Below are 27,046 nucleotides of genomic sequence, written 5' to 3' on the forward strand. Positions count from 1 at the left end.
ACACAGCGCTGGAATAACTCAGCGGGATCAGGCAGCATCTCTGGAGAGAGCTTCTTTTTCTTGACCGAATCTACAAATGTCTCTTGTCATCCAAGGTTCCCGAACCTTGCCATGGTTGTCGTTCTTCCTCACTGGAACATGCTGATCCTGAATTCTGATCAGATGGTCTTAAGATGATTCCCACATTTCAGATGTAGATTTACCCCCAAAACAGCTGCACCCGAAACGTCACCCATTCCTTCTCTCCAGAGATGCTGCCTGTCCCACTGAGTTACTCTTGCATTTTGTGTCTATCTTCAGTGTAAACCAGCCTTCTCCACTGGAGACTCCAGTGGTGCAAAATAGTGAAAGAGAGGTTCCCTTTGTGAATACATTCAGATATGTGATTTATTATATCTTCTTTGGGAAATTGAGCATAAAACAATACCGTGTTATCTACCAGCCAGTAGATTAAAGGGGAATTTGTAAAGGTGAAGCAGAACTTGAGAAGTTACGCTTGAGAGGTTCTGCGTACTACGTCACGCAAACATTGTGTAGCCCGTTTCCCGGGTAACGGCCGCAGGCTCCGGTGTGAGGGACGGGAAGCAGGAATATTCTCAGCATAAACCTCGCTGAATATTACCGCCTTTCGCCATGCCGAAGAAAACTAAAGGGTAACTCTGCTTTCGTTTTGCTTCACTAAAACAACTTGTCCAGCTTTTAGTCCAGCCGCTCCTGCCCTGCTTTTAGTTTTTAAGCTGCATAGAGTTTCCATCAAATGCTGAAACATATTGCTTGGGATGCGTGGTGAGCTGTTTAACATAGACCTGGGGGCATTGGTTTTGTCTTTTTGCACTATTATTGTTTGTTTTTATGTGTATGTATGTATGTGTGTATATATGTGTATATATGTATGTGTGTATGCATGTGTGTGTATATGTGTGTATATATATGCGTGAGTGTGTGTATATATATATCCGTATGTGTATATGTGTGTATATATATATGTGTGTGTGTGTTTATGTGTGTATATTTATGAGTGTGTGTATATGTGTGTATACGTATGTTATCAGTACTATCTTTCCAGTCTGGAGAAGGGTCTCAACCCACAACGTCACCTCTTCCCTTTCTCCAGAGATGCTGTCTGATCAGATCATCCTCTGAAGCTCAGAGACGCACAGCTTTTTGTGTCTCACTATGTTTACATATTCTGTTGTGCTGCTGCAAGTAAGAATTTCATTGTTCTATCTGGGACACATATGACAATAAAACACTGTTGACTCTTGAGAAAGAGGTGGTAGATATGAATGGTATGGCTCCTTGTCAGAGTAGTTTTGTCAATAAATGTAATAGTGTTTATCTCCACACAGGATAAAAACCAACAAAAAGTGCATTTGTCATTGTTATTAACTCTGTATGGATACATGGCAAGCAACGTAGAACACAAGAAAGATCAGATTTTTGTTTTGGAAGGAGGCCCACAATTTATCTTAGCAGTGAGCACCCAGGGGAAGTTATATTAGCACCCAAGTCAAGTTCAAGTTCAAGTTCAAGTTCAAGTGAGTTTATTGTCATGTGTCCCTGTATAGGACAATGAAATTCTTGCTTTGCTTAAGCACACAGAACATAGTAGGCATTTACTACAAAACAGATAAATGTGTCCATATACCATAGTATAAATATATACACACATGAATAAATAAACTGGTAAAGTGCAAATAGCAGAAAGTGGTTATTAATAATCAGTTTTGTCCGAGCCAGGTTTAATAGCCTGATGGCTGTGGGGAAGTAGCTATTCCTGAACCTGGTTGTTGCAGTCTTCAGGCTCCTGTACCTTCTACCTGAAGGTAGCAGGGAGATGAGTGTGTGGCCAGGATGGTGTGGGTCTTTGATGATACTGCCAGCCTTTTTGAGGTCCATTCTCCAAATTCAGTTCAGGTGCAAAAAGTAAAAGTTGGAGAATAACAGGGCAGCATGAGTAGATATATTCAGAAATACAAATGACAAATATGACCCCTCAGCTCTTAAACAAAAATCTCTCCATCTTGCTGCATGAACTTGGATGCTCTGTGCAAAGTGCATCTTTGTATTGTGTAGGAAAGAACTGCAGATGCTGGTTTAAATCAAAGGTAGACAAAAAATGCTGGAGTAACTCAGCGGGACAGGCAACATCGCTGGAGAGAAGGAATGGGTGACGTTTTGGGTCGAGACCCTTCTTCAGACTTTGTAATCTTTGTATTTGCATCTTTGTATTCCTACCTACTTTTCATTCCTGATCTTTGTTTGTTGGAATTTGTGACATTTTGATAGTCATGGTGAGTAATTTTCGACAACCAGGTCAAAAAGAATGAAGGGTTCTTGGACATGTGGAATTGTTCAATAAATAGTTAGCTTGTGTATTTTTTTTAGTATATCTTCAAAATGTTTTTTATTTATTTATTAAGAAAAGGGAAGAAAGATGCTAAGTCTGATCCAAAACTGTCCACGGAGTCGGATGCGGAAAAGGCAAAGGCAAATGCTGCTTTGTGGGAATCCAGGTTGAATGCTGTGGAGCAGTCTCGCGTGGAATATCGTAACACAGCACAAATGCTTGCCAGAGCCAATGAATCTTTAATGAACGATCGGTCTCAAGTGGAGAGGGATGCTATGGAAGTGATCTCATATTTAAAGAAACAAGACACGGAGAAAGAGACAAAGGTAAAAATAATCTAGACTGTTTCACTGAGAATTTAAAATATCAATCTTTATCCCATCTCCATCAACACTGTCCATGGCACAACCATTTGTAAGCTTTCGGGGTCTACTTTGGCTACTTTTGGATCTTGCAAGGAAAGAGCACATAGCGCGATCAACAATGTGCTAAGCCTTTGCCAGGTGCTGATGCTTTTAACAGATCAGGTGTCTCTAGCTGCTGATCTAAGGAAGTGCACCTGGAGACTTGTATATCTATATTAAATGACCTACGTATTGGAGCATTCCACGCTTCACTAGTTGGTCAATCATCAACTGCGTTAATATTTTCCATTAATATATTAACAGCATTAATATATTCTCAATTGAATTGAGATTCAATTTTCTTCAAGTTCTTTCCTCAATAGAGTGTTGTTGTTATCTGATTAAAACTCTAAACCATAATATGACAAACCTGCATAACAAAATGGTGTATGTAATGTTGGCAGTCATTGTGTTTATGGAATTGTTGCATCAGAATTTCCAGTTAAAAATTCACATGGGAATTGCTAAAGAGAACTCAGTACTATGTATTTGTTGTGAAGCAAATGTATTTGAAAGTATATATAATATAGACGGCCAGCATGAAATTATTAATTTTGAATGAGGTGAACTGGAGTTAAAGAGAAATCGGAGTCAATACAAAATTCATTAAGATCTGGTAGACCTGTCAGCATAAAAAGAACTAAAAGCAAATGGCCTGTTGGGTTTTATCCCAGGAGGGGTAGCATGGGGACAGATATAGAGTTGGTTTGTTTTTGCATCCATTTATGAATATTTTTTATTTACATTGAGTACAATTCTGAGTATGTTCAGTGTCCTATATGTAGTTTATTCTGTTTTAATTTAGTTCAGTTTAGAGATGCAGCATAGATACAGGCCCTTTGGTGCACGGAGACCATAGATCAACCGTTCACACTGGTTTTATGTTATCCCATTTTTGTATAGTAACATAGAAAATACGTACAGGAGTATTTGAGCCAGCACCGCCATTCAATATGATCATAGCTGATCATCCTAAATCAGTATCCTGTTCCTGCTTTCTCCCCATATCCCTTGATTCTGTTAGCCCTAAGAGCTATATCTAACTATCTTGAAAACATCCACTGCCTTCTGTGGCAGAGAATTCCTCAGATTCACAACTTTCTGGGTTAAAATGTTTTTCCTCATCTCAGTCTTAAATGGCCTACCACTCCTTATCCACTCCTTACGCACAGGGCAATTAACCAACAAACTTGCATGTCTTTGCGATGTGGGGGGTAAACCGGAGCACTCGGAGGAAACTCACATTGTCCCAGGGAGAACTTCAAACTCCACAGACAGGCAGCAGCCAAGGGCTGGATCGAACCCAGGTCTCTATGGCCATGAGGCTGTGACGCCAATGTAGCAATAAGGAAAGCAGTCATCTATTCATCTTAGTCAGTAATAAATATATAATTAGAAACATGTCCCACTAACTTACTCTAGCATTTTGTATTTACCTTCTAATTAAAAACATATGTTATGATCAAAGCCATTGATGTTCATACATGGTGTGCAAAAGAAAACGTGCTTATCGAAAGTTGGATAGAACCTTGGTCAGACCCCATTTTGAGTTCTTGGAGGCATAGAGTGATACAGCGTGGAAACATGCCCTTCTGCAGCCCAACTTGCCCAACTTGCCCACCCCGGCCAACATGTCCCAGCTACACTAGTCCCACCTGCCTGCGTTTGGTTCTTATCCCTCCAAACCTGTCCTATCCATGCACTTGTCTGCCTGTTTCTTAAACGTTGGAATAGCCCCAGCCTCAACTATGTCCTCTGGCAGCTTGTTCCATACATCCACCACCCTTTGTGTGAAGAATTTCCTCCTCAGATTCCTATTAAATTTTTTCCCCTTCACCTTAAACCAATGTCCTCAGGTCCTCGATTCACCTACTCTGGGCAAGGGACTCTGTGCATCTAACCTATCTATTCCTCTCATGAGTTTCTTTGCTCATTTATTGACACTGCAACACAAGAAATGTATTGATCTTGTAGGAGCATAGTAGAAGTTTAGCAAAATAGTTCTAGAGCTTATTAGGTTAAAGTACGAGGACTGAAAAATGTAGATAATATTTCAGGATAGGTCCTGAGAAATTATTTTTCTCAATGGTGGGGATCAAGAATAAGAATTGTAACCTTAAAAAATAGATCTAGACTATTCAAAATTCATGCACATAAGTAGAAATCTGGAACTTTCTTGTCAAATGGTTGTGGAGCCTGTGATAATTACATCTTTTAGGAGTACACTTATTTTGTCGGTATGTGCCTCAAAGAATCTGGGCCAAAGATGAGTAAATGAATTTGACAGGTAGATTAGCGTTGATGTAATGGAATGACAGGATTTACAAGTTCAATGGGTTTTCCCATTTGCAAATAGTCTTTCTTGTTCTAATTAATTTAAGTCTTCATGGTGGCATATGATGCAAAATTAACGTAGAATTTTCAGGGCCATGCAATTCAGGATTTGCCCTCTGGAAAAGACACGGCACAGTGGCAGAGCAGTAGAGTTGCTGCCTTGCAGCACCAGACACCCGGATTCAATCCTGACTTGGCTGCTGACTGTACAGAGTTTGTACATTCTCCCTGTAACCGCATGGGGTTTTTTTCTGGTGCTCTGGTTTCCCCGCACACTCCAAAGACATACAGGTCTGTAAGTTAATTGACCTCTGTAAATTGTCCCTAGTATGTAGGATAGTGCTAGAGTACGGGGTAATTGCTGGTGGGCATAGACACAGTGGGCCGTGGGGCCTGTTTCCACACAGTGGAAGGGTCTGTATCTCTAAAGTAAAGAGAACAAAATTGTAAAGTGACTAATTTGACACTGAATCTGGCAAAAAAAAGTGATTCTTGGCAATGTAACCAAAGGAGTTTGTGTTTTACAGATCAGCCATCTTCAACAGCAGATAACAGAACAAAGGCGGCATGCAATTGATGAGAATAAGAAAATAGTAAGTTCTTACAGTTTTTTTCTGTATATTTATGGGATTCATGAACAGCGTAACTTCAGAATATGCACATTCTAGACCGCAGCTGGAGTATGAGGTAATAGGATGGAGCTCTTGTGAAATGAATACTGTTCCACAGAATCAGATGCTGCCTGACCTGATTTGCAGCATTTTCTGCTTTTATCCCATCTGGCGTATTATGCCCACGCATGGAATGCACAAATTTGGGATAATTGAATACATTGAGAATGGGGCAGAGGAGAATTATCAGCGTGTTGAAAAGGAACCGAAAATGGTCAGCAGGTCAGACAGCATCTGTTGTGAAAGTAACTGACTTCATTTTCATTAAGACAGAGACACCAGAGTCTGTTGTTGCTGTAATCTGGAAACTAAAAACGAAATCCGCCACCCCATTGCCTCCACGGATGTTGCCCAACCTGCCGAGCTCCTCCAAAAGTTTGTGGATAGCACACAAACAAAAACATTTCACTGTACCTCGGTACACGTGACAATAATGAACTAAACTAATCTGCCATGGCTTGAAATTGTTTTATACCATTTGTTTAGAAATACTAATCTCAGATTTAAAAAGTGACCAAATATTTTTTTGCAGTAGAGTTCAATACTTTGTAAGGAGGTTTTTCCTAATATCTCTTCTAATTCCCTTGCTCAAAATTCAAGGTTGTGTCTATTTGTCATGATTTTCTTTATGTGTGTATGTTGTTGCTAAGATAACATTACTAGACTGCAGAATACAGGTCAATGATGTTAGTAACAATGCATCAGGAATGTTTTAAAAGATATAGTGGACTTAAAAATCACAGTTTATATATTTGTTATTAAACCACTCTGATTAGTTGCATTTTAGAACACAATTGCACCCATATAAATGGAGGGAAACTACCTACATGAAGAAGGCATTCAGTGTATTTTCAGTGAAGAGAGGCACTATAGTAAAATTTGCCTGAGCCTGTTCTTGCATCTCCACAGATCGAAATCCATACCCAACAATCTGAGTTTATGCAAAACAAAATGTCACAAAAGGCGAAGGAAATGCAACTGATTCAACGGGAACTAAACAAAGTCAAAGTATTCAGGAAGAAACAGGTTTCCCTGGAAAATGAATTGGATGATGTGAGTCCAATAAGACTTCTTTGTTCTTTTGTCTATGTTTGTACATATGTAATCAATATCTGTAACTGCACGTGAAGTTAACATCTGATGATAATTAAGTTTCATTGAACTAATAATCCAATGTTGAAGGGAAAACAATTGATTTACCCTTATAATTATTATCATGTTATAGATTAACTAACCTATTTCCTTTCACTGGATTATTTTCCTGCAATTGGGGATGTAAGTGACCCACTGCAGTTTGCTTACCACCACAACAGATGCAATGTCACTGGCTCTCCACTCCGCTCTGGACCACTTGGACAACAGAAACTCATATGTCAGGCTGTTATTCATTGACTACAGCTCAGCGTTGAACACCATCATCCTCTCTAAGATGGTTACCAAGCTCTCAGATCTGGGTTCTATCTGCCATGATAAAAGTATTCCAGGATATTGGAAATAGTTTTCTTCACCAGACTTCATCTATCCACTGTTTAAGATGATTGTTACCAACCCCATCTGTCCAAATCTGATCTTTTCTTCCAATTTGTTTCTTTGAGTTCAATGGAGATGTTAAAGATGCTTGGCTCTTCTATTGAACCCTTCCAGTCCAGTTTCTACACTGGCTGAAAAACATAAATTACCCAGTGCCAAAACGGCAAGGATGCAATAGCTTTTACCATCATTGGACCATTACCTCTTGGACCCAAGGGTCTCATCTTTGGCCCTATTCGTACACTGAACCTGACTTCCTTAACAGTATATTGTATCAATATCCGTGTAATTTAGGCATAGGAGCTGTACTCATACTCGCGCATGCTCACACTTGTGTATATAATTATGTAAATCAGCTCAGTGACCTTTGACTTGGAAATAAATCATTCCTGTTTTTGATCCCACCACGAGTATGTCTCGAGCCACCTTTCTCCGATTATTATGTGCTAGTTTTACATTTTCCGTAAGAAGACACATAACAAAACATATATGGAGAATGAATGTCAGAACTCTGGAGTGCCAAGATGAATGATGCAGCAGAGTGGTGGTTATGTTTCTGGACTGGTTGAGTCTAAGGAAATGTGGTTGAATGCCACTATGCCGTCTGGATAGTTTAAATTAATGTCATGAAATAAATCTGGAATTTCAAAAAAGCTAATCTCCGTTACAGTAACCACCATTCCTTCGCTCCATAGATGCTGTCTCACCCACTGAGTTTCTCCAGAATTTTTGTCTACCTTCGATTGTTCCAGCATTTGTAGTTCCTTCGTAAACGAAATGTTATAAAAGCACTTCTGCCTCTATGGTGTATGTCAGAGTTGAATGTGTTGCTCCAGAAACACAAGTCATCGATTCCTCACTGTTTTCTTGGGGATGGACAATAATGGTGACCTTGCCAGGGACATTCAAATCCCATCAACAAATTAATATGAGTTCACACAATAACCAAAAGCAGGGTAAGAAGAGAAAATTGGAGACAATGGTAAAATCCATTTATTTTGGTACATTTAGGAAGGTATAATGTTTATTTAGGGAAATTTATAAAATCCCACTTAATCTTTTCCATTCAGTGCTTTATGTTTAACAAAAAAATATTGTATAATATGCTTTTGCTTTTACATTTCAACTAGGTAATTTCAAGTGAAGGCTTCACTTTACATGCGTGCAGCAGAAGAAGCTTTCCCACTCAGATGCACAGCTATTATACGATGTTGTGGTAACTGGTTATTTCTTCAAAACACTGTCCTTTACACCATTTTCACACATCTTAAACGCTTAGCTGTGAATACGGTGGTTTCAAAGTGGAGTCACAATTGTAATGAAGGAAACCCGGCAGTCAATTTGTAAATAACAGGAGATAAGTAAGCAGAATATCAGTTGTTTGAAGGATAGATCCTCATGCTTTCTTCTTCAAAATGCTTTTTTAGATGAGAATGGAGATCTGTTACAGTGATTTCTAAATTTGGGGTAATAAAATATGGGTTAAAGAATAAAATAAATACTTTCTCTTTTTTTTGCCATCTCAGATAAAAGACACCATGAGCACATCAAACAGAGAACACCAAGAAACACTGAGACAGCTGGAAAATAAATTCTTTGATGAAAAGGTATGTGACTGGGAGCCAGAAATTGAGTCCGAAATTAATAAATGATTGCCCCATCCACAGTTTGAGGGATTTGCTAAAGTCTACAATAGCAAAGGGTGGCTGGTGATAAAAAGAAATCTGTGACTCTATGATATACTAGACTAAGTGGGACCATGTTGGGTCCCATGTTCACACGGGAGGGCTGGTCCCCCAACGCAATATTCCACCTCTCCACCAATTCCAATATTGGTGGCCAGTGGGGGGGGGGGGGGGGGGGGGTGCTTTCTGGAGCGCTAGTGTAGGGTTCTGTGGGATGAAGGGACTGGTTTCCAGAGGGCTAGTGTGGACATTGTGGGCCAAATGGATTGTTGGGCTGGCAGCTCAGTCACTCAAGCCTGGTGTGCTGGCAGCTCACTCACTCACGGCTGGTGGGCTGGCAGTTGACTCACGGCTATTCCTTGAAATTCCATTTCAAGCAGGGTACAATGCCACCAAATTCAACTGCAGTTTCCTCCCACTTCAAGCAGGGTGCAAGGCCACCAAATTCGTGCAGTTTCCTACCACTTCAAGCAGGGTGCAAGGCCACCAAATTCAAGTGCAGTTTCCTACCACTTCAAGCAGGGTGCAAGGCCACCAAATTCGTGCAGTTTCCTACCACTTCAAGCAGGGTGCAAGGCCACCAAATTCAAGTGCAGTTTCCGACCACTTCAAGCAGGGCACTAGGCCACCAAATTCAAGTGCAGTTCCATGCCTTTTCAAGCAGGGTGCAAGGCCACCAAACTCAAGTGCAGTCCATACCATTTCAAGCAGGGTGCAAGGTCACCAAACTCAAAAGCAGTTTCACACCACTTCAAGCAGGGTGCAAGGCCACCAAATTCAAATGCCGTTTCACATCATTTCAAGCAGGGTGCAAAGCCACCAAATTCAAATGCCGTTTCACACCATTTCAAGCAGGGTTCAAGGCCACCAAATTCAAATGCCGTTTCACACCATTTCAAGCAGGGTGCAAAGCCACCAAATTCAAATGCCGTTTCACACCATTTCAAGCAGGGTGCAAGGCCACCAAATTCAAATGCAGTTTCACACCATTTCAAGCAGGGTGCAAGGCCACCAAATTCAAATGCCGTTTCACACCATTTCAAGCAGGGTGCAAGGCCACCAAATTCAAATGCAGTTTCACACCATTTCAAGCAGGGTGCAAGGTCACCAAACTCAAAAGCAGTTTCACACCACTTCAAGCAGGGTGTAAGGCCACCAAATTCAAATGCAGTTACATACCATTTGAAGCAAAGTGCAAGGCCACCAAATACAAATACCGTTTCACATCATTTCAAGCAGGGTGCAAAGCCACCAAATTCAAATGCCGTTTCACACCATTTCAAGCAGGGTTCAAGGCCACCAAATTCAAATGCCGTTTCACACCATTTCAAGCAGGGTGCAAAGCCACCAAATTCAAATGCCGTTTCACACCATTTCAAGCAGGGTGCAAGGCCACCAAATTCAAATGCAGTTTCACACCATTTCAAGCAGGATGCAAGGCAATCAAATTCAAATGCAGGGTGGAAAGGGGGAAACTGCCTTTCAGGGTCCCTACCTGGTCGGAGAGGCAGCTTTTCTCCGGGCTGCAGCTTCGACCCGTCCTCGCGGCCTACCAGCGGGCCTGGAGCGGCGTTTCCTGTCGCGGACCGCCAGAACCTCGGCTTCGGCGGCGGCACACAGCGCTGGAGCGCTATCGTGGAGCGGGCGATGCCTTGCCTGGGTCGCCGCGCTGGAGCTCTGGTGAGCTGAGATCGCCGGGAACAACATCGCGGAGCTGCGGGACTGTGGAGCGGCCAGCTGCGGGCGGCGGCGCCGAACTTTACACCGGGAGCCTGGGATCTCGCGACGAGATCGCCAGTTGTGGAGCTCCATCCGGCGCGGCCTTGTCGGCTTCGAAAGCCGCGGCCTCCAGTACGGAGGCGGCCGTTCCAGGGTTCCCATGCCGCTGTGAGGACTCTCCCGACGCCGGAGCACCACCACCCGGCGAGAACGGCCAGGAACATCGGGCCTCCGTAGGGGCAACTGTAGAGGCCTCAATAGGCCCGACTATGGGTGAACTGGGGTTGGGGACTGGACTTTGTGCCTTCCCTCATGGTGGGAGCCATTGTGGGGGGATGTTCTTTGTGTTTAAGACTCTCATTGGTGTTATGTCTGTATTCTTTTGTGTACTGCAAAATGGCAAAAAGCATTTCACTTCATTACACCTCGGTGTATGTGAATGTGACTAATAAAAACCTTTGAATACTTTGAATACTTTGAAATGCAGTTTCACACCATTTCAAGCAGGGTGCAAAACCACCAAATTCAAACCACAGTTTCATTTTCAAACCAACCACATTTTCAAACCAACCACATTTTCAAACCAACCACATCTTCAAACCAACCACATTTTCAAACCTAATTTTCAAACCACATTTTCATTTTCAAACTTAATTTTCAAACCGCATTAAGGGCACTCACAGGTCAGTAAAACCACACTCACAGTTTAGTAGACATGTGTTCAGTGTTCAGTGTTATTCACAGCTCAGACTGAGAGTCGTGACCTCTCGCTCCCCCAGCTTGCAGAGACTGAGGCACGTCCACACTTCCGGGTTTTATAATCCCTCCCCCCACCCACCAGAAGGGGCGTGGCCTTCATGGCATGATTGACAGGAGAGAGAATCTCAACATTTTTGAAACATTAATAACTTTTATTTTTCATCGATGGGAAAAATCCTCTGGCCCTGACCGCTGGAGGGGGACTCTGAGTAAGATGGCCAAAAATCACAGCCGTAAAGTGGTAGCGTTTTATCTAAAATCAATATGCAGCGCAAACAGGAAGTGGTCAATTTTAGGCTTTTAATTATATAGATATTACTCCTATCTCCCCTCCATTCACGTACCCAATCTTCTTATTGTCAACAGAAAGTATTTGGGATAGAATTGAAGAGGGGAGGTGTTGGTATGTGGTGAGGCAGGACGGTGGGGAATGAAAAGCGGAAGAGTACATACTGCAAGAAGAATGTAAAATATTTCAGTTAAATCAAATGGCTAATATATTGAAAGAATGAGAAGAATAGATTGAGTAGGTGCACAGAGTCACTTGCCCAGAGTATGTGAATCGAGGATCAGAGGACATAGGTTTAAGGTGAAGTGGAAAAGATTTAATAGGAATCTGAGGAGTAACTTTATCACACAAAGGGTGGAGGGTGTATGGAACATGCTGGCCGAGGAGGTTGTTGAGGCTGGGATTATCCCAACATTTAAGAAGCAGTTAGACAGGTACACGGATAGGACAGGTTTGGTGGGTTATGGTCCAAACGCGTGCAGGTGGGACAAGTGTCGCTGGGACATGTTGGCCGGTGTGGGCAAGTTGGGCTGAAGGGCCTGTTTCCACACTGTATTACTCTATGGTTCTAATGGGTGCTGATTGAGAAGAACTGCTGAGCACTACAGTTCAAGTGACAGTTATATTATTCAAACCTGTTGGCTCCTGGATTAAAGATAAAATATTTATAATACCAGTAACATTAAAAAAATATAAGAAACACACAGTGAGATGGTTATTACTTAAAATAGACGGGGCAGGCTAAACTTAAGGCCCCGGGCATTCTACCAGACTAGCTGACCAATGTGAGATTATAAGAGATAGTCGCAGAATTAGGCCATTTGGCCCATCAAGCATAATCCGCCATTCATTCATGGCTGATCTAACACTCCTAACCCCATTATCCTGCTTTCTCCCCATAACCTCTGACACCTGTAGTAATCAAGAATCAATCTATCTTTGCCTTACATATATCCACAGGCTTGGCCTCCACAGCCTTCAGTGGCAAATAATACCACAGATTCACCACCCTGATTATACCTAATAATGATTATAACTGTTAACGATCCCTCACAAAATGGGGTCAACCAACTGACCCGACATTGAGCCAACTAACCCAAGGAGGGCCTTTTGTTAGTATTATTTGCAATTAAGGTAGATATTCATGCCATCATAGAATGTTACGGCACAGAAGCAGGCCTTCTCATCTGTCCTGTCACATGACCCTATTAGTTTAGTTTAGTTTAGAGATACGGAAACTGGCCCCTTAGCCCACCGAGTCCGGCACCGACTAGCGATCCCCATACACTAACACTTTCCTACAGACATGTGACAATTTACAATTTTATCAAAGCCAATTAACCTACAAACTTTGTACTTCTTTGGAGTGTGGGAGGAAACTGCAGCACCTAAATAAAATCCACATGGTCACAGGGAGAATGTACAAACTCCGTACAGACAGCATACGTAGTCAAGATCGAACCCTGGGTCTATGGCACTGCAAGGCGGAAATACTGCTGCGCCTCCGTGCCGCCCCTTTATAATATATTCTAATCATGTTTCTTATGATTTTCTTATATATCAATTTTAAGATTACATTTTAATAAGTACTGATGCCCTCTTTTAGAAAACTTTGTTTAGGCTGAATTTGTAGTATTGTGTGCAGTACTGGTTGCTCCATTATAGGAAGGATATGGAGGCTTTGGAGAGGCTGCAGAAGTGGTTTACTAGGCTGTTGTCTTGATTAGAGGGTATTAAGTATAAGGAGCGATGAAAAACTTGAATTGTTTTCTCTAGAGTGTTGGAGGCTCAGGGGAGACCTAAGAGGAGTATATAAATTTATAAGCGGCATAGATAGAGTATACAGTCAGAACCTTTATCCCACGGTGGAAATGTAGAAGACTAGAGCGCATAGCTTTAAATGAGAGGGGTAAGTTTAAAAAAGATATGCGGGCAAGTTATTTTACACAGAGTGGTAGGGTGCCTGGAACAATCTGCCAGGGTGAGGTGGAGGCAGATATAATAGTGGCGTTTAAGAAGAACATTGAAACAGTACAGCTTGGAACAGGCCCTCCAGACCACAGTTCTGTGCGAAATGTCCTTCCTGTAAACACTGGGTGACTGCTCTGCATAACAATACTCAAAATGCAGCTTAACCAAAGTCCTAAATTGCTGCAATATGACTTCCTTATACTCAATGGCCTGACCGATAAGGCCAGCATGTCAGAAGCTTTTACTGTAGATAGGCACATACAGTAGATATGTAGGGACAGGAGACACATAGATCACAAGGAGATAGAAGAGATTAGTTTAACTTGGGATCTTGTGTGTCACAGACAATGTTGGCCAAGTTACCTGTTCCTGTGCTGTACTGGTTTATATTCTACAGCAGAGATCTACAATTCAGTGAATTCAACAGACTGAGAAAAAACTTAGTCATGTTGGATTGTTACCAAGTTAAGCAAGTAAGGGCAAGATTTAAGTTTAAATGCTTTATACGTTTCATTAATATTGACTTTTACTTTTAGCTTCGTCTGGAGCGGGAGGCAGAACAGAGACTGAATCGGCTGACTGAGCAGGCTCACACTGAAGCCATTATGTAAGATTTTGCCTGCAATTGATTTTCCAGATCATCCTCGGTTTGCTTAGTTGAAGTTCCATTTCAAAAATGTTTGCAGCTGATAAAAGCACAAAAAAAATCCGTAGATGCTAATAATCAGAAATAAAAGCGGAAACAAAAAGCTTTTCACTGTACATCGGTACATATGACAATAACCTAAACTAAACTAAACTAAAATGCTATACACACTCAGCAGGTCAAACATAATTTGTGGAGATAGAATCAGAGTTAACATTTCAGGTTCTGAAATATCAATTTGTTAATTAGTTGTGAATAAGGGTAAGTGTGGACCTTGGAGGAAAGTGCTCATAGAGTCATTGATGCAGCATGGAAACAGGCCCTTCGGCCCAACTTGCCCACACCGACTAATATGTCCCAACTACACTAGTCCAACCTGCCCGCGTTTGGCCCATATCCCTCCAAACCTGGCCTATCCATATAAAACCTGTCCTATCCATGTAATCTGGGGGAAGACAAAATTACAACAGTGTTAGACACAAAAAGCTGGAGTAACTCACCGGGCCAGGCAGCATCATTGTAGAGAAGGAATGGGTGACACTTCGGGTAGAGACCTTTCTTCAGACAAGGGTCTGATACGAGTCTGAAGAATGGTCTCAACCCGAAACATCACCCATTCCATCTCTCCAGAGATGCTGCCTCCAGCATTTTATGTCTATCTTCGGTTTAAACCAGCATCTACACTTCCTTCCTACACATTACAACAGTGTTAGGCAGGAGCCAGAGAGAGTAGGTTGGGAGCAGCTGCTTTGGGGGTAAATCTACATCTGAAATCTGGGAATCATTTTAAGACCACCTGATCAGAATTCAGGACCAGCATGCTCCAGTGAGGATGAAAGACAACTATGGCAAGGTTCGGGAACCTTGGATGACAAGAGACATTTGTACATTCGATCAAGAAAAATAAGCATATATGTGGTTTATATATATGGCTGGACAAAGCCGTCAAGGACTATAAAGAAAGCAGAAGATAATTTAAACTGAATTTGGAGGGTTTTTGGAAAAGTGTGGGCTTAATGGTGATGGTCAGCATGGCTTTGGGGCAGGCCATGTCTTACGAACTTGATTGCATTTTTTTTAGGGGTATTGAAGATAATTGATGAGGGTAGGGGTATGAATGTTGACCGCAATGTCTTGAGCACAGCAGTTGATAAAATCTTTCATAGTAGACTGATGCAGAAGTATGACATTTGTCATCCAGGTAGAATAGGTTCAAAACTAGCTACACCACAGAAGACAGAGGGTACTGGTGGAAGAGTGTTTCTCTGACTAGGAGTCTGTGACCATTTGTGTTCCACAGGGATCAGTGCTGGGATCTCTGTTGTTGGTGATATTTATACATGATTTTATGAAAAATATTGATGGGATGATTATTAAGTTTCCAGAGAACATTAAAATTGGTGGAAATGCGGGCAGTGAAGAAGTTTGTGAAATGATAACAGTAGGATATCGACCTGTTGGAGAAATGTTTAGTTTAGTTTACTATCAGGGTCACGTGTACCAAGGTACAGTGAAAAGCTTTTGTTGCATGCTAACCAGTCAGCAGAAAGACAATACAGGTACATGCTTACAATCGAGCCAGTCACTGGGTACAAATACGTGATAAAGGGAATAACGTGAATAACATTTAGTGCAAGATAAAGCCAGTAAAGTCTGATCAAAGATAGTCCGAGAGTCTCCAATGAGTTAGACAGTAGTTTAGGACTGCTCTCTAGTTGTTGGTGGATGGCTCAGTTGCCTGATAACAAATGGGCAGAGCCATAGCCTTTTTCTCTGTAACTTTAATGCTATAATACTGCAACATTATTATTCTGCAATCTGTTTATTTGTTTTTGTTTGTACTAATTGTTGGATTTGTGGATGACCTAATTGTACTCATGTGCAGTATGAAAGGACTGAATAGCATGGAAACAATGCTTTTCACTGTTTCACTGTAACAATAATAAACCATTACCAATGAACCAATACTGATATCTGGTACCTGATAAAATAACTCAATTGCTGGCACTGTACTGATTACTAGATTGCTTTTGATTTTGTGTAAGAAGGAACTGCAGATGATGGTTTAAACCGAAGATAGACACAAAAAGCTGGAGTAACTCAGCGGGACAGGCAGCATCTCTGGAGAGAAGGAAAGGGTGACGTTTGGGGTCGAGACCCTTCTTCAGATTTTTGATTCAGGATCAAAAAATCCCTTTTTGATTTTTTGATTTGTTATAAGGATTGATGTTAATTAGTAAATATTACTTTTACTCTTCTCTTTCTGCGGCTAAAGATATAAGATTTGGGTCTCGACCCGAAACATCACCCATTCCTTCTCTCCAGAGATGCTGCCTGTCCCCCTGAGTTACTCCAGCATTTTGCGCCTATCTTTGGTTTAAACCAGCATCTGCAGTTCCTCCGTACACATAAGATTTGTTATGATTGGACAGGGTTCATAAATGTTATAACAATAAAATAAGGAATGTAAGGAAAAGATGCCAAAGGAATGAAAATGTTCGCGCTTACAGGGTCTCCAGCAGATTTGATGGATTTCTTCGCTATGAGCAGTTTCTTTTGAGCAAGCACATCATCATTTTCTGTGATAATTTTCTGCATTTTTGCCAGACCAAAGTTAATCGTCTGCAATTCTGCTTCCGTCCTTCCACAGAAATCTTGACGACAGGGCTCAGTGTGTCTTTAAAGAAAATGTAAGACTACATGAGACAATTAAGATCTATAAAATGGAAGAAGCACAAAGAAGGAAGGATTACAAGGAGCTGGAAGTAAAAAACACACGGGTTGTCAATGACAAGGTGTTGTATACAATTCAGATCAAGTAAAGATTTCTGTTTCTTAATCACAACTCCACAAACAGATGTGACGGGTCCTTATTACCAAGAAAGCTAGACCTTAACTAGATGATTGAGATTGGACTTGTGTGCTGGATTGCAAATAAATTCACATTATTAGTATCAGTGTCAACCAAAATACACATACACAGGAGGTAGGAATTTTCATAGCTCTTCATCTTGAAGGGAAAATGGATAGAGAGAGGATTTCCTTAATCGCACTGTTTATGGGTCAGGAATGGAATCTTTAAAAAAAACCCCATTGTTATTGGTTAATTCTTAGATTGTATATGTTAATAAACAGTACCAATGCTTGGAAGTGGAAGAAGTTCAAGTGCTAATGGACCATGATTAGGAATACTGTTACTGATCAACTTTAGCACAACTGACAAAACCCCATTTTGGAACCAAACCTTGTAGATCAAGAAGATATCCATTTTCTAACTTGACCACCCTCATAAAGGTTAGAATCAATGATCCCAGACTGTGGCATTATCAAATCCTTCACACAAGGAAGTGAGGAAAATTGTTAATAACAGGGCAGCACGGTGGTGCAGCAAAAGAGTTGCTGCCTTACAGCGCCAGAGACCCTGGTTCGATCCTGACTACGGGTGCTGTCTGTATGGAGTTTGTACGTTCTCCCTGTGACCTGCATGGGTTTCCTCCAGGATTTCTGGTTTCCTCCCACACTACAAAGTCCTTCAGGTTTGTAGGTTACTTGGCTTGGTATAATTGTAAATTGTCCATAGTATGTGTAGCGTAAGTGTGCAGGGATCGCTGGTTAGCACGGACTTGGTGGGTCGAAGGACCTGTTTCTGCACTGTATCTCTAAACTAAACTAAATAAACAGTGGGATCATTTTAAAGTCATAATGCTGCACAGCACAGAAAGAGGCCCTTCAGCCCACTCTATGCCCTCTAGTATTAGATACCCCTACCATGGAAAGCAGACCCTAGCTATTTACCCTATCAATGTTTATATATTTCTATCAAGTCACCTCTCATCCTCCTTTGCTTCCAGGCTTCCAGGCAAACAGATCCAACCTATTCATTTTTTTCTTATAACTCAAGCCCTCCAATGCAGGCAACATCCATTTGGATCTTCTCTGCACGCCCTCTAGCTCACACACAACCTTCCTGCAGTCTGGAAACCAGAACTGCACACATTACTTCAAGTGCAGCCTCATCAAGGATTTGAGTATAAGAGCAGGGAGGTTCTACTGCAGTTGTACAGGGTCTTGGTGAGACCACACCTGGAGTATTGCGCACAGTTTTGGTCTCCTAATCTGAGGAAAGACATTCTTGCCATAGAGGGAGTACAGAGAAGGTTCACCAGACTGATTCCTGGGATGGCAGGACTTTCATATGAAGAATGACTGGATAGACTCGGCTTGTACACGCTAGAATTCAGAAGATTGAGGGGGGATCTTATAGAAACTTACAAAATTCTTAAGGGGTTGGACAGGCTAGATGCAGGAAGATTATTCAGCATTTTTGTGTACCTTCGATTTTCCAGCATTTGCAGTTCCTTCTTGAACAGATTATTCCCGATGTTGGGGAAGTCCAGAACTAGGGGTCACAGTTTAAGGATAAGAGGGAAGTCTTTTAGGACCGAGATAAGAAAATCTTTTTTTACACAGAGAGTGGTGAATCTGTGGAATTCTCTGCCACAGAAGGTAGTTGAGGCCAGTTCATTGGCTATATTTAAGAGGGAGTTAGATGTGGCCCTTGTGGCTAAAGGGATCAGGGGGTATGGAGAGAAGGCTGGTACAGGATACTGAGTTGGATGATCAGCCATGATCATATTGAATGCCGGTGCAGGCTCGAAGGGCCGAACGGCCTACTCCTGCACCTATTTTCTATGTTTCTATGTTTCTATCAACATTTTGTACAATTGTAACCCAAAGTGCTAACTCGTGTACTTAATGTCTCGGTTGATGAAGTATGTCATAAGTAGAGCCAGGATTTTCGCATAAATGCCATGTGCCTTTTCATGCCTTTTTTGATGATTTCAGGAAGATAATGCCTTTTTCACGATTGAGTGCCTAAATCAGCCTTTATTTTGCCGTTTTAACGTAACTTACAAGAAAATTTACACCACCGGGGCGAAACCCGGCTGTAAGTGGGTGCTAAGTGGTGATTGGAGAGTGGTGCGTGGGAAAGGGTCCAGTCTTTGCAAACTGGAGTCATGCTTTAAGTAGATGTGAAGTGGTGATTGGGGAGAAGTAGGTGGGGAAGGGTCCAGTCTTTTCAAACTGGAGTCAAGCTGTGAGTAGGTGTGAAGTGTTGGTTGGGGATGGGGTGTGGGGGTACCAGGGTTAAATTTCTGTTTATCGAACCTGCAGTAGAACTCGTTCAGGTCGTTGGTCAGCTGACGATTGTCTCCAAGGAGCGGAGGGGGGGGGGGGGGGGGGGGGGTTTCCTCTTGTAGCCTGTGATTTCTTGCAAGCCCTTCCACACTGAAGAAGAGTCATTTGCTGAGAACTTGCTCCTCAACTTCTCAGAGTAGCCTTGCTTGGCAGCTCTGATTCCTCTTCTCAGCTTGTACTTGGCCTGCCTGTAGAGGTCTGCATCCCTGCTCCTGTAGGATCTACTCCTGCAAGCGTCAAAATGCCTAAAGTCAAGTCAATGCCTTGTAAAAAACTGAACGATTTGGTGAGAGTGTACGGGAGTGATATATTCTCTACAGACAACTGTGTGCTGTTTTGCAATGCATGTGAGAAAGCAATGAATCATGAGAAGAAATATTTCATCTCCATGCATGTACAGACAGTTAAACACAAGTCGGCGGCAGAGAAACTGAAGGTAGGAAATACGCAAGCTTGTCTCCTCACAACATTTACTGCTGGCTCCAATTGCAAATCTGAGTTTTCGAGTGATCTGTGCAACGCATTCATTGATGTTGGAATTCCACGGTGGAAATTGGAAAACAAATCTCTCAGAGGTTTTTTAGGGAAATACACAGAGGAACATATACCAAGCGAGTCATCATTATGGAAAAATTATGTTGACAGCGACTTCAACATTGTTGTGCAGAAAATTAGAGATGAAGTTGCATGCAGCAAAATATGGATCTCAATAGACGAGATAACTGATGCTGTGGGGAGATATGTTGCCAATGTGGTCATTGGTACACTGAAGGCAGGTCAACCATCAAAGGAGTATATCTTAACATTGGGAAATATTGGAGAAGTCAAAGAGCTCAACTATTGCTCAGCTGTTTACATCTTCACTTGCTGTACTTTGTACTTAAAGTTCCTGGTGATGTAGGTAAAGACATACAAGGAAAATGTGAGAGGGTGATTTTAGCTAACAAAGATCTTGAAGAAATACAAAACATAGCTAAAGTTCTCAAAGGTAGTTGTAATGCACAAGATATCGACATGAATGTAGAGTTTGTAGCTTGTTTCAGGTATGCACCAGTGACCTCAGCTGGGATAGAAATACGTTTTTCACTACTGTAGCATATTCTGTCTGACAGACGGCATAGTTTAACACCAGATAATTTGAAAAAATGCTGGTAGTTATGTGCAACCAGGCAACTATGGTCATTTAATGTAGTATACCTTTATAATTATCATTTTTAACCATATTTTGGTGGTGGAAATAAATGCCTTTTTATGCCTTTTTTGTCAATAGATGCATTTTTCATGCCTTTTTTGTAATTTTATTATGCCTTTTTGCCTGCCTATTTCAGATATTTTTAGCGCCTAAACATCCTGGCTCTAGTCATAAGCCTTTTTCACCATCCTGTCCACCCGAGCTGCTAATTTCAAGTAGCTCTGTACTTGGTCTCTCTCTGTTCAACAATTGTCTCCAGACTTCTGCCATCCACTGTGTGTGTCCTGCCCTGGTTTAACCAAAAATGCATCTCTTCACATTTGTCTTAGTTAAATTCCATCTGCCGTTGCTTTGCCCACTCTCTCAGTTGATCTATTCTAGATCTTGCTATAACCTTGGATAACCCTCTTCCCTGTCCACTTTAGCACATTAATGTTTCAGTGTCAGATGGCTCCAGCGATTTCCAAATGATCGGTAGATCCACAGAAAAAAGAAATGTCATTTCACTTCTGTGGTGCCATAAAGCATGGTTGAGCAAGGCAGAAAAGATGAAAGTAATGCTTCTTTTCAGCATAACCTAGGATAACAGTGAAAAGCTTACGGGCATTTGGAATAAGTAAAGTATACACATATATTTCATTAAAGCCATCTTCATTACCTCTTTCCAGACCATAGGGTTTAAAGTTTTCTAATTTTATTTATTAATTCATTTTCTCAAGTTTTGTACCCTCGATGCAACTGCTCATAATCGTTTTTGTGAGAGTGCATGTTCAGAATGAATTGACGTTTTCGAAACCCAGGTTGTTTCTCATTCTAGGAGATCAACGAGCTGTTAATCAAAGAGAAGGTGTCCGACAGCAGACAGCAGAAAGGGAAGATCAATGAACTTCAAACAAAAGTTGAGAAGCTGGAGAAAGTGTTGGGACACATGGCAGCCGAGTTTGAGACAGCAAAACAGCAGATGAAGCAGGAAATTGAACTTAGAATGGCGACCAGTCAGGTAGAGATTGAAAGGCTTGGGGCAGTAGTTAAGTTGAAAGATAAAGAGATGAACCGAGTGAAGAAACTGGCGAAGAACATCCTGGACGAACGCACTGATGTGGAGATGTTTTTTCTTCAATCCCTTGAAGAAGTGAGACAACAGATTGCCTATAGTCGGGCTCAATATAAACAAGCGGCTCAAATTGCGTTTCAGAGAAAAATGTTAAGGGCGTTTACTGGCAAGGAGGATTATCCCCAAATCAGGACGTTCGGCAAAAATGAGTACAGCACAAACTGCGTGTACCAAGATATGGAAGAAGCTGAGCACGGGTAAGGCAACATTCTTACACATTGCAGTGTGCGGATGGTGCATGTACAATAACGAATATAAGGTCACATTTTCTCAGGACTTTTGTATTGTCTGTTTCCAAGTGATAACGCTGCCAGGCAGTGTAAACATGCAGATGTAATTCCTAGCCTGGCTACGCATTCAGGGGAAAATAGAAACAAGGAAGTGCAGATGCTGTTTTATTTTTAAAAAAGACAAAGCGCTGGAGTAACTCAACAGGTCAGGCAACATCCCTGGAGAACATGGAAAGTGATTTTTCAGGTCGGGACCCTTCAGTATTGACTGGCACGTAAATCTAGACTTTAGCTTTAATCCAAAACTTCCCAGTTAAGTGGTGATACTTTGCTATTTGTTCACGCAGGTGGAATCCCTTTGACATCCACCGTCATTTTTTGCATATTTGCTTATTAATTGCTCATGTATATGGGACACAGATGAGAGAGTGTCTGAAATATGGTGCACAAGGCTAGTTTCTGGACCCGAGGATGTACTTGGGATACATCTACTGGGGTAAATGTGCACTGTTTGTTGAAAGTACAGGGCAGTTGAGAAATTGGTGGAAAAATACGAGGATTCTAGGCTATATATAAAGATGCTGAAGGTAATATAAAACATTGGTTCAGCCACAAATAGGTATACTGTTATGGGCATAAAGGAAAGATGAGATGGCTATGCAAAGGGTACAAAAGAAATTCACCACAATGAATCCAGTTGTGAGGGACAATTTTATGGGTAGACTGACACCAGACCTGCACTCCTGGAATCTGATGGAGATATTGAAAATACAGATAAAGTGGACGTTTGGAAAGTGATTCTTTTGGCAGGGGAGTCTAGAACTGGGGGAAATAGAAAGAAGATGACTGACAAACGATCCAAAAGTGAGTCAAGGACAAAGCTCTTTATGCAGAGCATGGAATCTGGAACACGCTGCCAGGGACACCATTGGAGGCAGATTCAATTGCAGAGTGCAGAAAAGAACTGGATATGTGGCTGCAAGAAATTGTTTGAAAGTACAGGTCCACCACCAATTTTCCAGCAACTGATGGTCCGGCACTTCCTTTAATCCGGATAAAATTACGAGAGCATTGCTCTTTCATCCTGGAAGGGTTAATTGTTTACTTCGTTGTTAATTGTTAATTCTTTATTTACATTTCTTGCAGTCCATGGTGCTTTAGAGACACGGGAGGGGTATGATTAGTGGGTCAGAGGTGTGTTGTTGAATTATTATTACCTGACCTCTGATGGTCCTGCAAAATGGATAATCCAGCAAGGCTCTGGAACCAAGGGTGCTGGAAAATCGATGGTGTACCAGTATGTTCTATTACAAATGTTCTTTTTTTCTCTCTCCACCTCTCTGCAACGTAAAACACACTTGTTTCCTCAACTCAGTTTCTCCCTCTGCTGGTGCTGCCTGACTTGCTGAGTACCTTCAGCATTGTCAGTTTTCACTTCAAATTTCAACCCTTTAGTAATAAATAATACACTTTATGTTTAAGCATTCACGCTGGGAAAGTGAGTATCTCGGATTTGACCTGGGAGCAGAAGGAGAAGGTTTTACGCCTTTTGTTTGCCAAGATGAATGGATGGAAAACAAACAGGTATGTTGAACTGAAGGTAACACAAAGTTAGACAACAAATGCTGGAGTAACTCAGCGGGACAGGCAGCATGTCTGGAGAGAAGGAATGGGTGACGTTTGGAGTCGAGACCCTTTTTGAGACCCGCTGAGTTACTCCAGCACTTTGTGTCTACCTTTCGTATAAACTAGCATCTGCAGTTCTTTGTTTCTACAGGTATGTTGAACTGTAAGGTGATTCATAGAAACATAGAAAATAGGTGCAGGAGTAGGCCATTCGGCCCTTCGAGCCTACACCGCCATTCAATATGATCATGGCTGATCATCCAACTCAGTATCCTGTACCTGCCTTCTCTCCATACCCCCTGATCCCTTTAGCCACAAGGGCCACATCTAACTCCCTCTTAAATATAGCCAATGAACTGGCCTCAACTACCTTCTGTGGCAGAGAATTCCAGAGATTCACCACTCTCTGTGTGAAATTCCTTCCCACAACCTTCAGTGCTTAGAAACTGAACCCTGTGTGGCAGCATCACACCTAATTTGAATACGCCAATTGTCCTCTCTTCGCTCCTACACAAAACTATTTAATTTATTTTTTTCTGTTTCCTTGGGTTGAATCATATTCTTTAAAGAACAAACATCTATTAGTCCACTCCAAGTTGCTTGTTCAGGTATTCTGTTAATTTATGAAAGTTTAAAAAAACAGATGCTGGAAAAGTGATATACAAGCAGAAAATCATTTTTGCAGAATGAACACGAGGCCAAAGGATTCAATATTGTAAGAGTCACTTTTCTCTCCATAATTAGCTTACCGGGTTAGCAATATGTTGATACCCCTCTATGACTCGTGCTTATTCAGTAGGAATGACATTTAATGTTCTGCAGATAACAAGCAGTTATTTTGCGTCTCTCGTTTGCTTATATTCTGCATAGGAAACTGAATAATGGAAGCCAGGTCCCTTCAGTATCTGAGAGCGTATTGAGCATAAAAGAGAGAGAACAAATAAGGTAAGGGTCTGACCATTATAGGAATCTGCCTTACATATATTGAAGTTTTACTCTTCAATAGCTGCGTGAAAGAGGTGATTTAACTGTATCATCATAAGCACTGTAGATAAGCAACGCCAATTGAAATATAGAAGATAGAAACAACTTCATGATATGATTTGCCAAAGATTTTATTATCATTTTCAGGATAGTAGGAATGAATGGGTGATGTTTCCGGTCAAGACCCTTCTTCAGAATGAGCTCAGTTTGAAGAAGGGTTTCGACCTGAAACATCACCCATTCCTTCTCTCGAGAAATGCTGAGTTACTCCTGTATTTTGCGTCTATCTTTGGTGTAAACCAGCATTTGCAGTTCCTTCCTACACATTATTTTAATTTTCCCTCAGTTTCACCAAGTTGCAGTATTTGAGTGCAGCTCTTCAATGTTATTTATAGGTAATGGAACATAGTCCCTCAACATTGTCTTTTGAACACCTCACCTCAACTTTTTAATTATTTTCAGATGCACATTATTTTACTTTGGGGAATGGGCATCAAGTTTGGATTGTTTCACAACATATAAAAGATTTACCGACAATTCTTATCTCCTGACCAGAAAATATAGACTAATCCATATGATATTCCCCATGGCCCATATAATACTTCAGTAGGATTGTTTTTCCCTAACTTACATAACTTTTTATTGTACCTAAATCTATTACCAGTCATGGAATAGTATATTTTAAAGCATCCACAATGAAGCAATGATTCTTTGTTCTTTTCCACTTCTGGGCAAAATGCATTTTTTGGAAAGACTCTGCTAACGTCAATGCAGAATCTGCTTACACTGCATTTTATTTTAGGAACACATTTTTATTAAATAACTACAGTTGGACAACAAAATCAAGTCTGGGTCATGATTACCATGGTAAATCATTAACTGTGCTTAAAAATGATTTACAATGGTTAAGACTTTAACTATACATGCAGGTATAAACTGCAGACACAAGGAAATCCAAAAGAAAATGTAATCCTTTAAATAGTAGATGTCCCTGAACATTCATTCATTCATGCCCTCCACCATGAGTTTGCAGTGGTTCAGGTGTGTATTATCTACAAAGTATTCTGCAGTAATTTATATAGGGTGCTTTGACTAGCCAAATTTGCAATCCCCAAGTATACTGGCAGTAGGTGCATCACCATCTGCAGATTTCCCAAATCATACACCATCCTCGTTTGGAAATATATCAAAGGTTTCAAAGGTCTTTTAATCTCACTTATTATGTACCAATTAAGGTACACTGATATGCAAATTACCATACAGCCGTACAAAAAAAAAAGCAATTAGGCACACAACTCCATAAAAGTTAACCTAGACATCCATCATGGCCGATTCCCCACATTCCTCACTGTGATAGAAGGCAAAAAAGTCCAATCTTCTTCCCTCTTTATTCTCCCGCGGTCTGGGCAGTCGAACCATCCATCGGGGCGATCAAAGCTCCCGCAGCCGACGGTCGAAGGCCCCGCTTCGGGGCGGTCGAAACTCCCGCAGCTTGGAGTTCCCGAAGTCGGTCTCTGACCAGAGGCTCCGTGATGTTAAGTCTGCAAGCACCCATGGTTGGAGCTCCGAGGTTGACCTCTGGCAAATGAAACGCGAGCTCCACGAGTTAGAATTATCTTGACCTTATTGAATTGCAGAGATCCAAGATGCTCCATTACTCTGTCTAAATCTACTCAATTCCACCGTGTTTGCACCTCAAGTACAATTTGATCCAATATGCTTTTATTCTTAATAATGAAAATGTTGTGCTAAAACCTAGATAAAAAAATGTAATGCTTTTGTGGAGTGGCTTTTGACTGTTCTTATGGGTGTTTTGTTTTTCACATTTCAAAATGTTGATTGTTGTTATTTTCTTTGCAGTGAAGAAGTAGAAAACCCCAATCCCACTTTTATCACCCAGACTCCCGTTGAACCTGTTGCAAACCAAATTAACGTTGTATCGGATCAACAGCCTTCTAAACAAATTACATTGCCTGAAATTATACTGACGTAAGAAATTGTAAAAACTGTTTTATGGTGGATTGGTAATCCCAAAATGTGTATTAAAAAAAAATTCCTAAAATGAGAGTGCAGTTAAAGTGTGCACAACAATGAGTAAAAAAGTGATTTTTAAAAATGTAACATTGTCTCAAGAGTTTTAAATATGAATGAATGAATGAATACGTTTATTGGCCAAGTATGTACACATACAATGAATTTGCCTTGGTGCTCCGCTCGCAAGTAACAACACGACTTACAGTAACAATTAAGAATGACACATAAAACATGAATAATAAAACATTATAGTTTAAACATGCGAATGAAATAAATTACCAGAATAAAAGGAGGCTACAGACTTTTGGC

The 27,046-nt window shown here is 41.2% G+C and overlaps 1 protein-coding gene across 1 annotated transcript; it reads left to right on the forward strand.

Moving 5' to 3' along the window:
* Nucleotides 1–520: 520 nt before the first annotated feature.
* On the forward strand, nt 521–26,824 carry bbof1 (basal body orientation factor 1). Its single transcript, XM_033027635.1, has 11 exons — nt 521–653; nt 2,424–2,676; nt 5,616–5,681; nt 6,669–6,812; nt 8,816–8,896; nt 14,249–14,319; nt 17,009–17,153; nt 21,567–22,060; nt 23,576–23,677; nt 24,590–24,664; nt 26,564–26,824. The coding sequence occupies exons 1-11, from the start codon at nt 634–636 to the stop codon at nt 26,694–26,696; spliced, it is 1,584 nt and encodes a 527-aa protein (XP_032883526.1). The 5' UTR covers nt 521–633; the 3' UTR covers nt 26,697–26,824.
* Nucleotides 26,825–27,046: the final 222 nt, after the last annotated feature.

The sequence above is a fragment of the Amblyraja radiata genome, chromosome 9 (assembly GCF_010909765.2).
Source record: "Amblyraja radiata isolate CabotCenter1 chromosome 9, sAmbRad1.1.pri, whole genome shotgun sequence".
In the NCBI taxonomy this organism is placed as follows: Eukaryota; Metazoa; Chordata; class Chondrichthyes; order Rajiformes; family Rajidae; genus Amblyraja; species Amblyraja radiata.